Below are 15,588 nucleotides of genomic sequence, written 5' to 3' on the forward strand. Positions count from 1 at the left end.
TAACCTAAGTGCATGTATAAGTTTCCATACGTCGAGTAATAAATAATAATAACGTATTAATTACTAAGCTTATATACACAATTATTTAAAATCTTATAAAATTTAAATAATCAAAAACGTATGATTCAATATATTAAATTATTTAATATATACAAATAATACTAATACTAATATTAGCAGTGTTATATATTAATATAAATATTAAAATTATTTTGATTATTAAGTTATAGAACACCTTTCAAGTAGTAGCTCAGAGTGAGATTGTTGATAGTCACGTGATCTACAGTAAATATTGCAGAGAGATGGGTGTAATGAGGGCACATATGCGCCTGTTGATTTTATCCTTGCGTAATACCACAGGCTGTAAAAAAAAAAAAAAAAAAAAACAGTATTAGTTAAAGGCATAGTTCACCCAAAAATGAAAATTCTGTCAACATTTACTTACCCTCAAGTTGTTCCAAACCTGTATGAATTTCTTTCCTCCGTTGAACACAAAAGAAGATATTTTAAAGAATGTTTTAAAGACAGTTAACAGTAGCGATTAACTTCCATAGTAGGAAATACTATGCAAGTCAGTGGCTACCGTTAACTGTTTGGTTAAAGACATTCTTCAAAATATCTTCTTTTGTGTTCAACAGAAGAAAGAAACTCATACAGGTTTGGAACAACTTGACGATTAGTAAATGCTGACAGGATTTTCATTTTTGGGTGAACTATCCCTTTAAGGTAGAAAGAAACGAGTTGAAGTCCTCAAACAACATGTGATTTATAAAGCTGTTTTACATAATTGTTTTATTTATCGGTAGCCTGTTAAAATTCCGCCTACACAAAAGAACAGTTTCATACAACATTCAAATTATATCTCTTGAGTCTTGACATTTTCCCTCGGCTAGTGATGGTCATATGACAGACGTGCATAAAACGATCACGTGAACTCTCCCACGCGAAACAAAACCCTAAATTTAGAGAACAGCTATATTTGAGTTCACGGTTGCCATGCACTATGCCGTCACCAATCCCCATTACCCGACTATTGCCAAAGGATTTTGGGCTCGAGTTTGGCGCGTGCAGTAGCCCGCTAACCAAAACTGCGAGTGGATCTACTCTGCGTGTTCCCACAAACACGTTTCACGGTAAAATCGCCCACAGACTGTGGTCTTCTGTGATCCACTGGCGAGAACTGCAGGTTCTGGAGCCCATCGGCAGCGGTGGATTCGGCATGGTGTTCAAAGGCACATACTTTGGCGAGACTGTTGCCATGAAAAAAGTGAGATGTGTGAAAAACAAACTGGCTTCGAGGCAGAGTTTCTGGGCGGAACTCAATGCAGCGCACTTGCACCATCAAAACATTGTGCGCGTGATTGCGGCTACCACGTGCACACCTGCGCACCTCAACACCAAAGACAACATCGGTACGATTGTAATGGAGTTCGCAGGCGCCCTAAACCTACATCAGGTCATTTACGGACTCACAGACCCGTTGCCTATGAACAGGTGCATGAAATATTCAATAGACATCGCTCGCGCGCTCCAGCACTTGCACGCGCATGGCATAGTCCACTTGGATGTAAAACCTGCCAATGTTTTAGTATCAGAACAGGGTGTTTGTAAACTCGCAGATTTTGGGTGCTCTTTTAAACTGTCGAGCAAAAGCGACACCGTGACGCATCTGAGTGAAATCGGTGGCACGTTCACGCACCGCGCGCCTGAGCTTCTGAAAGGTGAGGAGGTTTCTACGCGCGTGGACATTTATTCTTTTGGCATCACAGTGTGGCAGCTCCTCACCCGAGAGCCGCCGTACGAGGGAGACAGACAGCATATTCTGTACGCTGTTGTGGCATATAATCTGCGCCCATCCATCACTGGGGATGTTTTTATTCAGTCATCTTCTGGACAGACATGTCAAAAGCTGATCAGCCGGTGTTGGGACGGCGACCCCAACATCCGACCGACCGCAGATCAGCTCGTAAATGAACTGTCTTTGATCTTATTGTGAATTTGCACCACAGGTTCACAAAATTTATTAATTTGAAAAGTTTTATATATATATATATATATATATAAGTTATATATATATATTGTAAATGTTTGCCTTTTTTATTGTAAAACAAAAATTATTTTTTAATATCTAAAGAGCTTTAATTAAATGTTTTCTTGTTTAAAGTGAGACTTTTGTGATTTGTTATTTCTGAATATAAATGTGAGGTGATATTTGCTTCATATTTTATATTTATAAATAAATGTGAGGAGAAGGTGAGGTGGACGTTTGTGAATTAGTTTTACTTTTGTAAAATGCATCTTATTTTATATATTAGTAAATAAAGTTTTTAAGGTTCCATATGTTCGTAATTTGGCACGTTTTACGCACATAGTAACATTCTTAAAAAATATATGACGACTAATTTTACATGGAGCGGGTCGCCTTATAATGGCCGCCATGTTGAGGTCACGCGAACAATTGATTATTACTCGCTTTATCTCGGGAATTGCTTTGTTATTGGACCACTTTGATGGCAGAATAAATTAATCATGGAGAACAGAGCATTTCAAACTTTTGAGTGATGCTGCATCTACGGCGCTAGGTGTCAGCACATTCAAATTGTGCATATTCAATACAAGTATATTGACGATCATAGATTTTTAAAAAAATAATTTGCTTTCGTGTAGATCCCTGGACCATTTTTAGAGTTTAGATTGGTGACAATTTCAAAATTCTGCCAAGCTTTATCGTTCTAAAGCTTAATTTTTAAATGACAACCAGAAACTTTATTCCATACATTTGAGGCTCCCAAAAGTGTAAACATGCCTAGACGGTAATACTTTCGTCTTTTTATGGCCCATTTTCATACTGCTTTATTATGAAAATACTAAAAATAGCCAATTAATTCAAAATGTGCTACTCAAATGTAATCTGCCATATAAGTTTATGCTAAAACCAACATGGCCCTGTGAATTTAAGCAATAATTTTACTATTTCTAATATTTAATATATTATTACCTATTTAATACTACTTAAATATATTAAAAAAAGAAGATATGGGGGCAAAAGTCTTTGCATTGGTAACCACAAAACATTTTTTCAAGCAAAAGAGATTCATGCCAAACCCAAAGAGCAAGTATGCACTTCATGTGGTGCAACTAAACCTTTAACATTTTCTCTAGGTTTATTATTAAAGTGTTTTCAGTTTAAAATCTTTGCAAAAGGTACCATGTTCCTTGGATATATTTAATGTTTTTATGAGCTCATTTTCACATGTTTTAAAAGCCAAAATGCAAATACCCGAGTCTTGAGACATGAATGAAACAATGTCCACTTTAAACTGCACTTACGCTTTACTATAAACATGAGTGATGAAATTTTGGAACGTACCAAAATAAAAGCTTAATCAATTCAGAATTACTGCACCAAAAAAAAAAGACAAACCAGGCATTGCATCTCACGCATTCTTGAACTGTGCTATGTGTCGAGCCGAACCAAATGTGACACGTGATGGTCCAGCTATGGAGTGTGAATGTAATGGAACTAGTTCTCAGATAGAAAACTGGCAATTCAGCTATTGCTAGATGTTTGACGTCAAACATGATTACGTTTTATAAGCTGAGATGCTGTACAGTTTTAGGACATACAAAAGAAAATTCAGAGGCTTAGAAAAAAAAAATCATGATCAGTTATTAATAATATTAATATAGAATTATATATTAATACCTACAAGGCTGTTATTTCTTTATTTTTTGTTCAAGTTTGCAACATCAATTCTTGTTTAAAAACGTTGAAAGTCTCTGTCTCACACGGGTAGCGTTTGAACAGAATTGGCTTTTTTTTTTTTTTTTTTTCTTGGTCACCTCCGTCCTACACTACACAACTGCTTCCTGGTATCCCTTCACACATGGAATGAACAGAAAATAAGTACACAGAATCAGGAGAACAGAGAGGCTGTGATTGGCCTCTTTTCCTCGCTCTTATACTTCAAAAAACAAAATGATATGTACTGCAATCGCCCTATTCACTCCAGCCAATAAGATTTAATTATGGACCACCTAACCCTTCAAATTATTAGTGTTACCAACCCAAAAATATACAATACAGTACATCACGTTTTACTTCACTTTGACTGCAAAAATATGGGAGATTGAAAAAGAATGATTTTAGGAACTCTACATTAAATATTTCATTTCCTGTGGATCCCACACAAGGAGGAACGTTGAACTGAACTTTTTTCCTGCAGTCTTTTACGTAATACCATTAATCCAGTTCCCTTCCCTGACAATTAAACATAAATTCAGCCTTGCAGATGCCTTATCGCAAGACCAGAGGGCAAGGGAGGGGGTTAAAAGGGGTTAATCATTTTTCTTCTCCCCTTCTGGTTTATCTGTGATGGCAGCGGTTGTGTCGGCGGCTGCTGGCTGGGCTGAGCTGTCCTTGCTCTGGTCAACTCCGCTGGTCCCGAACTCATTGACACGGTTGGGATCCACTCTGTAAATCCAGCGTTGGTACAGATAGATGAAGAAGACGACGTCTGTGGAGAAATGGCGACAGCCAATTATATAATGAAAAATACTAGCAGCAATAAGATACTATTCAACATAACACTGAATCATTTTGTGAAATTCAAGCACGTACCATCTCTGAGACAACCTATTCTGTACATCATTGGCATCTTGATGACAAAGGCAAACAAGTCATCTATAAAGGTATTCAGGGCCTTGTAGGTGAGCATCCTCCAGGGAAGATGAGCTACTGACTTCATTTTGTAGTTGATAAAGAGCTGCGGTGTCATGGTGATGAAACCTGTAGGAAACATGATGCAGGTACAGTTGGAATTTAGTTGGACCTGTCGTAAGAACAAATAAAAAGTAATAGCGATGTTGTGTGAAACTATATAAAGTGGGATGCCTTGTTTTTGGGGTCTTTTAGAATAAGTTTTAATGCTTGAACGCTCAAAAAGCACATTATTTTTAACCTATTTTACATTGTAGCAGCACCTCTCTTCCTGTTTCTATGAAGCCCCTCCTTCTGAAAAGCAGAATGTGCTCTGATTGGTCAGCTGGACCATAGTGTTGTGATTGGTCAACCGCTTCAAGCGTATTTCAAAATTCCATGCCCCTCATCAAAAGTTTCAACACACTACTAACGCAACTCAGGCCTCACCCATTTTTTTGCGTATGCCTTAAGGCTCATTCATGCCAAGGACGATACTATAAAGATAACGATAAAGATGTAGTTCTAAAAATCCTTCTAAATATAAAAGAACAGCAGTGTCCACACCACAGCTATAACGATAACGATATAGAGAAATGAGATCGTTGGGATCACTTTCAGAACGATTTTTTCCAGCTGTTGAACGATAAAACACCTGACAGCCAATCAGTATCCTTTCTAACTTAAGGGCTCGCGCATTTAAAATGGCAGACAACATTGTGGATTAGTTAATCGCAGAGGTCCAGAAAGAGCCACCACCGTTTGACAAGTCAAACCCCCTTTTCAAGGATACTTTAAAGAAAATGGATATGGAAAACAATCGGTCATACACTCAGAGTATTAACGATGAGATCATTATGCCAGGCTAGCAAACAGTGTAACATAAAATTACCTCAGGTATCCAGTGCTAGTTTTGACAACGTTGTCTTGCTTCCTTTGAAGTTGCAGTGAAAAAGACTATAGGCGTTGTTTTTATTCCACTATATTAACTTTGTCAGCTAAATTCACTGTTAGATTAGATCGATTACACTAGCTATTCACTCGAAACATAGCATGCTGAGGACATCTGCTGGTTAAACCCATGTAAATGCAACAAGAACAGCAAAAACATGTTGTACACACTTTGAAACCGCAGCGTGAGCTTAGAATAAACAGACGGCTTTCGTTTGTTAGTGTGGGCACAAATATAGTTATCGTTATAGTTTTAAAGAATTAGAGTTCTTGAGATGCACTTATATATAGATGCATATATATATATATATATATATATATATATATATATATATATAGACTATTTAACATGCCACACCAGCAAAACATATGCAACGTGAGTTGTGAGAAGCTAAAAAATAAAATTAATAAATAAAAAAAAAACCCATACACACACAAAGGCAACGGCCAATCTGAATATACACATTCAAAGCTTTAACGGTTTTAAATGCACACATTCTCCCAAAAATGTTTTTACCACCCAAACATTCTAAAAACCCCAAGCAAAACATGCTGTCAGCAAACTAATTAAAGCATTAGTTAATTAGTTAACCATTGTGAAGCATCCATAAACCATTTGATTGAATGGTCAGAAAGTACTTCAAAAAATACTTTTACATGACAAGTTTTGTAATTTCTTAATGCTGAAATGTGTAATTTCTCAATTACTAGCGTCACCAAACAATTACAAAATGTCATTAGCGACACAAATAAGTGACGCTAGGGTTATGGGTTTGATTCCCAGGAAATGCATGAAAAAAAAAATGTAAGTCTTGAATGCAATGATCTGCCAAATGCACAAGTAAAGTACACAAAGTTAAAACGAACTTATAAACATATAAACACATCAAAAAGCTAAATCTGAGTGTTAAAACAGAAAGCTGTCCTATTACTTTCATTTTGAAATCATTATATATGAACGTCAACACGCATTCATAGCTTCCAGGCTAACTACTGGATTTCACACGTGACTGTGTGTCCTCTTATTCTATTTACAGAGCTGTAGAAAATCCTTTGGGCCTTGAAGGTTAAAAAGTGGAATTTCCCCTTTGTGAGCTTTTTCCTCAAGCATCTAATCACCATTTCTGATTTGATGTTGGCACAGACTCTGAGCAATTATTAGAACTGTGAACAAATGAAGCTATTACAAACATGAAGTGAAGCCACACTTACCGAAGGTTAACAAGAACCCATAAAGCATACTGAGCACCCAAGAGTACCAGCCTTTGTGTTCCACATATAATAAGCTGTAAACTGCATAGCACCCAAAGAGAGGGTACAACAGCCAGGACAGGTACTTAAACGCCATCTGGGAGGGAAAAAAACAAAACAAAAAAAAACAAACAAACATAAATCATAAAACTTGTATAAATAATGTGGATTTGATGAATCATCTCTAAACTGCAGCTGAAGAGTCTCTTACATCATCATAGATTTTGGTTGAAGAATCCACATATGTGGACTTGTCTTTAAATATCAATCGTGGGAAAATTCCAGCAATCCTGTTCTCTCTGTCCAGCTAGGAAAAGAAAAACAAGAATAAACATTGAGATCTAAGAATTCAAGCCTAAGCATTTAACTGAAGTAATGCAGCATCATCTCACCCTGACATCCATGACTTTGGTAATCTTCCAGAAATCGATGAGCAGGCCGATGAATACGCTGACCTGGACGACAAAGTTGGTCTCGTTGTCCAGGATATAGAGCAGTACTACCAGAGACTGGAACACCCCGAATATGATGGAGCGCACAGACAGCCCCTCGAGAGACTGGCGGCTGTTCCAGAATTGGATATCTGCAGAGAAAGTGAAATGAGAGACACCGCACAGCTCAGACACCAGAACCCACAAGTATCAATCAATTACCACACGTACACATCGGTATTTATTTACCATTCTTGAAGGCCAAGAACTCAAAAATGCTGTGGACGATGGAAACAACGATGGTCAGGCCTAGGAGGTATGGGTTGGTCTCAAGTAGAGCCACCTGTTCAGGCAATAAGCAAGCATATTAGCACAAGATCTTTTAATGGCATTTCTCAAAGTAGCTAGTCTGCTTATAATTTTAACATTATCACTCAAATAATAGGTATTATTCTTTAGATACCCAACAAATTATGCCATTTATCTGTATTGATAATTTTTAAAAAAAAAAAAAACATTATCGGTCAATTATCTAAGTAATATTTAATGTTTACCTTTAGAAGTATGAAAAAAAAAAAAAAAATATATATATATCAGTGGCGTGCAGTGGTGTTCTGAAATGAGGCACTTTTTTTATTTATTTATGAATCAAATGTAAATTCACGTGCATTACTCAACATTGGCACATTTTCCTTGTTAAATGAACATTACATCAAAAAACATAAAAGAAACCAAATACAATTCTATTTTGTAATTTTACATTAACAATGTATTGTAATAAATGTTCTATTTATCAAAACCAAGTCAATCTCATCAAGTTAGTGTTTTAAGCATTTCTACATTCATTCCAAAATAATAACTAAAGGCTTTAACAATTTAAACAATATATTTTATTTGTGTAGTGATGTTTTTCTTTTTAATTGTCAACTTAGGCTATTTTGGATCATCAGTCATGCTCCGTAAACACCGTCTGTTACAGACACGAAGATGTATTTTTAATTTCACCAAGCTGATTGCACTAAAAATCATGTTTTCAGTCCATTTCAAGTTTGATTTTGACATGACAAAGCGGTGATATCTAACTGGGTGATCTGTTTACTTTTCAATTAGTCTTCCCATTGACGGCATCATTTGTTTATTCAAACTGACGCAGTTTGAATAAAGGCGGGATTTATCGCACAAACCAATCATCCTATCATAACCAATTACATCCAATCATACCGCGATGAAGACACTACCTCCTCTCACGTGACTTTCCCCCATTCATTCTCAATTACCCCCCACAAAACCCACCACATGCTATAGGGGGTCTAATGGTTTTCTATGAGTGGAAAGGGAGGCATGACTCCTGCTGTAACTTTACCTGCGGGTGTCGCTGTTGGGCAGTGTTCCTTAAGAAATACGAGTGACTTGCGCTCTTTTTAATGTCGTAATTTGTAATATTTGTGTTGTTTTATATGTAATATGGATTATTTTCTCACCCTATTTTTTTTTTGAGGAGGCACTGCCTCCCTTGCCTCCTCGGAGGAAATGCCCCCAATATAGAGAGATTATATATATATATATATATATATATATATATAAATATAAGCAGAGAGCTGTAGTGTAGCCTCTCTCATTTCTGCTCGCCTTCAGCGGTCTACATTCGCGGCAGATAGCCACAAGTGCCATTATGAACAAAACCAACGGTTCAAAAACAAAAATATAAAAGTGAGGAGAGCAATGTTATACATTTTGCTGCCTTCTCCTGCACCGTCGTTACTAAGACACGGAGTAAACAGCCACTGGTTTGATGACGCAAACGAACCGCGGGTCGGACCCAAATAATATAATATGAACACAGTCCAGTGGGGGCAGGGGGAGGGGGGAACAATCGAACTCTGGTTCAGTCCAGGCAATCGAACCAAGTGTGAAAGCACCCTTACTCTATTTTGATCGCTTCCGTAGACATCAGTGTTTATATCCAAAATATAAACCCAGCTCTTCTGTGATATTATTAACATTTATAACACAGAAATAATGATACTGTGTGGCTGAAAAGACTGTTTGTGAAGATGTCTCATACCCAAACATGACAACAGTTCTCTCTGGCTTAGCAGCAGCGCAAATGCAGATTGTTCTAGTGTGATTTTATCAAAGGTTTAATAGACACAGGCAAATCATTTAGGAATAAGATCGCGTAGGTGTTTGAATCGAGATTGCGATCTTTTAACGATTAAATCCCATCTCTCAGCTGGACATGTGGATCTCTAAACCAATAAAACCGACATTCTCGAGTGCCATACAAACCTTAACAGAATCCTGGTCCTCATCTGACTGCTCGTAAGTATCCTCTCCCAGGAAGTTCCAGGGGGAGCGGGCATTCTGGGCGGCATATAACTGCCAGCGCCACAAGGACAGGGGGCAGTAGGTGAGCCGAAGTGGCAAATTCTCCAGGGTCTCATTTATGGGGTAATAGTCCTTCTGCAGGTTCCAGTAGTCATTGAAATAAACAATGGGATAGTAGTCTCCACTCACTGCATCAAACTTCACATCTGAGAGAAACAAGTGCTCAAGGTTAACCAGAGTTGATCCTAGATCAATCTACGGATTTGGTCAATAAATCGTTTCAATAATATGAGGCAGTTCAGCACCAAATAAAACTTACGCTGATCAAGGGGAGGGGGGACAGAGCCTTTCACCCAAGCTGTGTGATCGTCCACCATGTTGATAGTGAGGTTGGGATGCCAATGGGATATGATCTCCACAGGCCCATGACTCTCAGCCCGCTGAGAATGCACAAACATAGCAAAACTTCACATCCTAGAATGCATAGCATGGGGAAAATGGATGGTGGAAGATCTAAGAGCAATGTCGATTAACTTATTTCAATGAGGCAGTTCACAAGGTTTTTGGAAAAGAGCTTGTCTCAAACTTACCTTGATCATTTCTGGATCAGCTTCTGTTTCTCCCGTCAACAGGTTCTTGGTCTTGAGGAACTTCCTCCTCTTGTACTTGTTGAGCACTGTTGAAGTGGAAGCGTGTGAAAACAGGCTCTAGGCTTTAAAGTGGGTTCACCCATGCACTGATAATGCGTTATTACAGGCCTGCTGACACAGCCAAATGTGTGAGCAGCAAAAACACGCGTGTCACAGACGTGAGAGAGAGTGCAAGAAACAAAAGCAAAAACTGGACAAACTCACTTCGAGTGGCATGAACCGTTGATAGCCTGCGGTACTGGCCCTTGCGTTTGGGGTCTGGGTGGAAGCCACTCTTGGTGAAGTAAATGTGGATGTATATAGAGCCATTCTGCTTCAAATTCTGTATGAACAAAAAGAGGCGGGCTATCAGCAACAGTCACTCAACACAATTATATTATTGGATTCTTACATTGCCCACTAAACAATTCTACATTTAAAAATGAATGTCACTTCCTTTTAATACCATGCATGTCTCAAATCTATTGAATTCACATTTATTCACGTCCCACCTCAGAGAGGTCCAGCTCTTGGTAATGCTCATAGCAGCCATCCCCTGAGTCCCCTGTGGTCCAGTCTCCATAAACCAGATCTTGCTGGTACCAGAACAATGCTTCTGTATTGTTAAAATCTGTAAATACCTCATTCTCAGAGATATATATATATAAATCCTGTGAAAAGACAGGTAACAAAGAACATCATGTTATCAATGCAGCGACAAACCTGACCCAAATCAGGATTTGTTTAGATGGTTGATTTGATATCCTGCTTATATGTTATTATACATGCAAACGGTGCAGATGGGAAAGGTATTGATTATGAATACCATAAGGGTGTCCTTGGGGAAGAGGTTTCGGCTGGGCAGTCGAGGAGCTCCAGCTGGAGTGTTGGGATCTGGAGTTGATGGACCTCTGCGGAACCAGCTACTTATTGCCCAGATGATAAAAATCCTGAGTAATGCACAAACACAAGAGCAGACTAAGCTTTAGTTCTGTTATATTCAGGAAGTGTAATCCCAAAACTCATGACGCAACACCGTTGCTTTATACTGTCAGCTATGATTTGAGAAAGTAAAAAAAAAAAAAAAAAAAAGTCCCCCCCATAAAAACAGTCCTTTTCAGCCCACCTTAAATATGAGTAAAGTAAATTTGAAGAAATACCACTGGAGAAGGTAATTACTGTAACTGCGACACTAAATATACTGTGACAATAAACTATATGTTGCATAAGTATGAAACGTTAACATAAGTACGCTAACCCCCTGACATCAATTAGAGCACCCAGAGCAACTCTGAGGTTCAGTTGCTTTCCCCTCACGGGACGTCCATTGAGTAAAACAGCCCCTCAGGGCTCACACTGGGGTTGTTACAGTATCTTCAGCTGGCAATACCAGTGAAAGTTGACGATTCTCAAAAAACAATGTTGATACCACAGCAACCCTGGTCATTTATTTGTATAAATATTATCAAATTAAACTGTTCAAGTGCATTGAAAAATGATAGCATACCAAGCTAAAACATTACTATATGATCTATAATATGTTACCATCCACATCACAGTTTTACAAAACAAACCACCTCTGTCAAATAAAGACCAAAGTGCAGGAATCGGGATGTTCTGAAAGTACACAGGGTTCACAACATTAAGGACTCACCTGAAGAGGACACCTTTAATCACCTGCCAGGCATTGGGCTGCTGTTGCTGCTGTTGTTGGGGGTCCTGTGCAGTCGCATCTGTCTGAGCTACCTGACCTGAGGCAGCTGCCCCATTACTGCTCACCTGCACAGAACATTCAGTGATAAACACAATTACAATCTATGAACATTTAGTACACACTGTGATAAAGATGTAAGAAAAAAAATATGTAAGAAATCTTTTATCATTGTGCCCTTAACAACAGGTTTTTTGTTTTACACCATCTCTGCAAATTGTGCATTTTTTTCTTTGAATGTTTTGGTTATTTAATTGATAAATAACTAAGCAGAGAAAAGAAGGCCAAATATTATAACTATATCTTCATACATGTTTACAATTATTTCCTTAACTCTCTGTGACATTTTTTGGTAGGGTGCAAACTAAAAACCTGTACTGACATAACAGGAAAAATTATTTAGTGCACACAAAGCCACAGACATTTTATTGCTAAAGTCATATTTCCAAAAACAGATCTCTCTGACCATGAAACCAACTATGCTAGTATAGCCTACTACTGAAAAAAATTGCTTCCTGCAAATTTGGATGAAAAATTAAGCTAATAATTCCTCAGAAATCAGATCAAGTCTGAGAAGAGAGGCTGATGAGAAAGCCTGATAGAAGTCTGCCATCAACTCAATCTAAAGAAAACAAAGCATGACCAGTTTCAACCATGACCTAGAAAGAAAGATATTATGATTACCATAAATTTATTTTCACAAGCTCATAAAGTGACTATTGTAGCTTTCATCTAGCTCTGTTTCTTTTATTTTTGATCAGCTAAAAGCAATTTGTCTAGGAAAATGATTTAGATTTGACACACTACTGAACAGGGTAAATATTAAACATTTTTTTAACACCAGGCTGAGCATAGAATTGCTTCTGACTGGATTCAGGTCAACTAAATGGAGGCAGAAGAAAGGGATCTAATTTACAATGATTTTGTTTACAATCCAGATGTCTAAAGATTAGAGATAACAGTTCTGACATGATAATATATCCCAAAAGGCTTGTCACCAAGTTCAGACCAGAGATACATAGAATACAAAAACAAAAAAACACTTATGAATTGTGGTCTGAAATCAAGCTTAGGTTGCTATTAATGTTTACATTTATGCACTTGTGTAGAGTATACTTTCAGCCTAAAACTCTCTATTAGTGGGTCCTGGACTTACTGTTCTTCTTGACAGGCCTCAGGCAATGAACGTGGGCAGCCAATCATTGCCAACCCTCTTTCTGAATATGGCATCCCCCAGGGCTAAGTCCTGAGACCTCTATTGTTCTCATTATACATCCAAATCAAAGTCCATTGTAGCTTTTTGATGATATGGTTAAGGTTAACCTAATCACAGATGATGATGGAATGGCCTATCTGGAAAAGGTGGAGACCCTAATGCTGTGTTGTCATGGTAATTTTGCTTACTGTCAACAGAAGCAATTTAACCACTTCAGTACTTACAGATACCACATCTAGTGCTTGGTTAGTGTTAATGAAAAATATGATGCAAAAAAAATAAAATAACAAATAAACATTTCAAATGAAAAATCAAACTAGCAAGATTAATTAAACACAAAAAGATGGATAAATGACATCAGGCCAGTTTTCTTTGTTTCCAATAAAATTAACAAGCTTGAGAATCCACAGAAATACTGAGAAAAGGTTATCCACTTGTTTACATTTGGCCGCCCACATTTGTTTTGGAAAAAGGTTTGTGAACCCGAGTAACGTCTATGATTCATAACACCTATATGACCTTTATAACCTGTGTAATCAGTAACCACAGGGTTATTCATCCAGATGAGTGAAGCTAACCTTGCTATCAAGGCTACTTTATTCAGTAGCAGGCCTTTAGTAAGTTCTTCCTCCTGATCTGCTGTCTTGAAAGTTTAGGTCTCCCACCAGAAATGGACAACCAAAGTCTTTGTGTTCATTAGAAAATTACAGAATGAAATCTCTGTATGAAAGCAGATCTCTATGAGCAGGGCTGATCATCCCTGACTTAAACCACTTACACAAGTAGCTGACCGCACACAATACTATAATCATTAAAAAACTTCTAACCACCACTACAGTTCCTCCTTCTACAGCCAAAACACGTGCTATTGTATCACAAAACGGTCTAACTGGAGGATTAATGACCAGGATTGTACAATACTGCCATCTTTAAACTGCTTTGACATGTGAAGCTAACATAAGAGCTAGGCAGCTAGTTAGCCAGCATGCTAAGACAGATCAACTCATAGACATCAGCTCTTAACACTATATCGTGCAGTTTCTGAACAACTATATACAATATAGGCTGTTTCTTAAAGCCTAGTCGGCTGTCTACCTAGACAGCGTTTCAGGGCATCAAATGCGCGTTCAAACGTGATGATGCAAAAAAAAATGCTGTCAAAGGAAGCAGCTGTAGTTTACTAGTCTTTGAAATATAGCATGTGAGATAGATAAATGGTATAAATCGAGCTAAAAATGAGATGTCCCGATAAAAATAAGTCACACAATCGGACAGACCCTTCGTGACTCAGACAGTATTTCTCCCCCACTGCATGTTGAATTAAAGGGATCGCTGATTCAGACCGGCAATCTGGATTTCTTCTTTAAAACGGACAGGAAGTAAGTCTTTGCTCTCGTAAACTTGTAGACTATATGAAAACTGTTCGTTGACAAGTCCATCTGACGGCTACACACTATCAATTCGACTATTCTTACCTCTCCGTTACTTACGGACGACTGCTGTGTTGCTTGAGTCTCCTGCGCCGCCATCTTACCTGTCTCTATTGCACACTGTAATGTGGTGGTATGTAATCTGATATATCGCGAGATTTTCTGTCTGCGAACTACCAATTTCCACGAATCGGTTCTTTCGAACAGTTTGTGTCAAAGAACCGGTTCAAAAACCGTCATGCATGATAGCATATTTCAAGCTCCAAAACGTTTTTAAAAATACGTGTATGTACAACTGTTTATTAAGTTTTGTTAATAAAGCTGTTTGTTGTAATTTCATATGTCCCATATTCCCATGTTCAATTTGCGAAAAGTGACTTTTTAGAATTTTAGAAGGTTCTGTCTGCATTTGACCCGTTCCAAATATCCCCATTTACAAATTTGAGAGGATTTTGATATTGTACAGTTAGAATACATTTAGGTCTCTCATTTTCATGTATGAAAGAAACTTGTTCCCCATATAATTTTTGTTATATAGAATGCAAAAACTTTGAAGCTCAATATCTCAAAACTGCTCAGAATGCAGATAGAACCTTATAATTCCAAGCGGACGATATAGCTTCTGAACGCAGAGTCCGGGGGCCTGTACCATGATGGTAGTTGAACAAACTCAGGGTTATAGGATTAGTTTCAAGTTGACAAAACCAAACCACTCCAATCCGGCTTTGTTGGTACCATGATGCTGATCATCAACTTTCTCTGTCAACTCAGGCTTTGATCCTGAGTTTGTGGAGCGCGTGCACATGAATGCGTGACATCAGTGGCAAACAGCCAATCACATGCCTTGCAACAGAAAGAAACTGTGATTTACTTCTCGCGAGAGAGTCAACGCGATTCAAAACTCTTTTGCTGAAGAAAATGAAGAATTTAAACGCATTTACA

General features: G+C 37.9%; 2 protein-coding genes across 3 annotated transcripts; one reads left to right on the forward strand and one right to left on the reverse strand.

Annotated features, from left to right (window-relative positions):
• The first annotated feature begins 671 nt into the window (after positions 1–671).
• On the forward strand, positions 672–3,855 carry mos (v-mos Moloney murine sarcoma viral oncogene homolog). The gene has a single exon (XM_051863819.1). It carries the CDS (start codon positions 1,004–1,006, stop codon positions 1,994–1,996), a length of 993 nt encoding a protein of 330 aa, XP_051719779.1. The 5' UTR covers positions 672–1,003; the 3' UTR covers positions 1,997–3,855.
• clptm1 (CLPTM1 regulator of GABA type A receptor forward trafficking) lies at positions 3,660–14,834 on the reverse strand. 2 transcript variants are annotated; one of them, XM_051863814.1, is made up of 14 exons: positions 14,692–14,834; positions 11,944–12,068; positions 11,116–11,239; positions 10,802–10,960; positions 10,515–10,632; positions 10,251–10,336; positions 9,980–10,100; positions 9,622–9,866; positions 7,582–7,675; positions 7,294–7,484; positions 7,113–7,208; positions 6,863–6,998; positions 4,622–4,789; positions 3,660–4,517 (listed from the first exon to the last, which is right to left on the reverse strand). In XM_051863814.1, exons 1-14 carry the CDS (start codon positions 14,743–14,745, stop codon positions 4,339–4,341), a joined length of 1,896 nt encoding a protein of 631 aa, XP_051719774.1. In that variant the 5' UTR covers positions 14,746–14,834; the 3' UTR covers positions 3,660–4,338. The 2 variants fall into 2 exon arrangements, with proteins under 2 accessions (XP_051719774.1, XP_051719775.1); XM_051863815.1 differs by having other exon boundaries at positions 14,707–14,802.
• Between the last annotated feature and the right edge of the window lie 754 nt (positions 14,835–15,588).

Source organism: Ctenopharyngodon idella, chromosome 15 (genome assembly GCF_019924925.1).
Source record: "Ctenopharyngodon idella isolate HZGC_01 chromosome 15, HZGC01, whole genome shotgun sequence".
Lineage (NCBI taxonomy): Eukaryota > Metazoa > Chordata > Actinopteri > Cypriniformes > Xenocyprididae > Ctenopharyngodon > Ctenopharyngodon idella.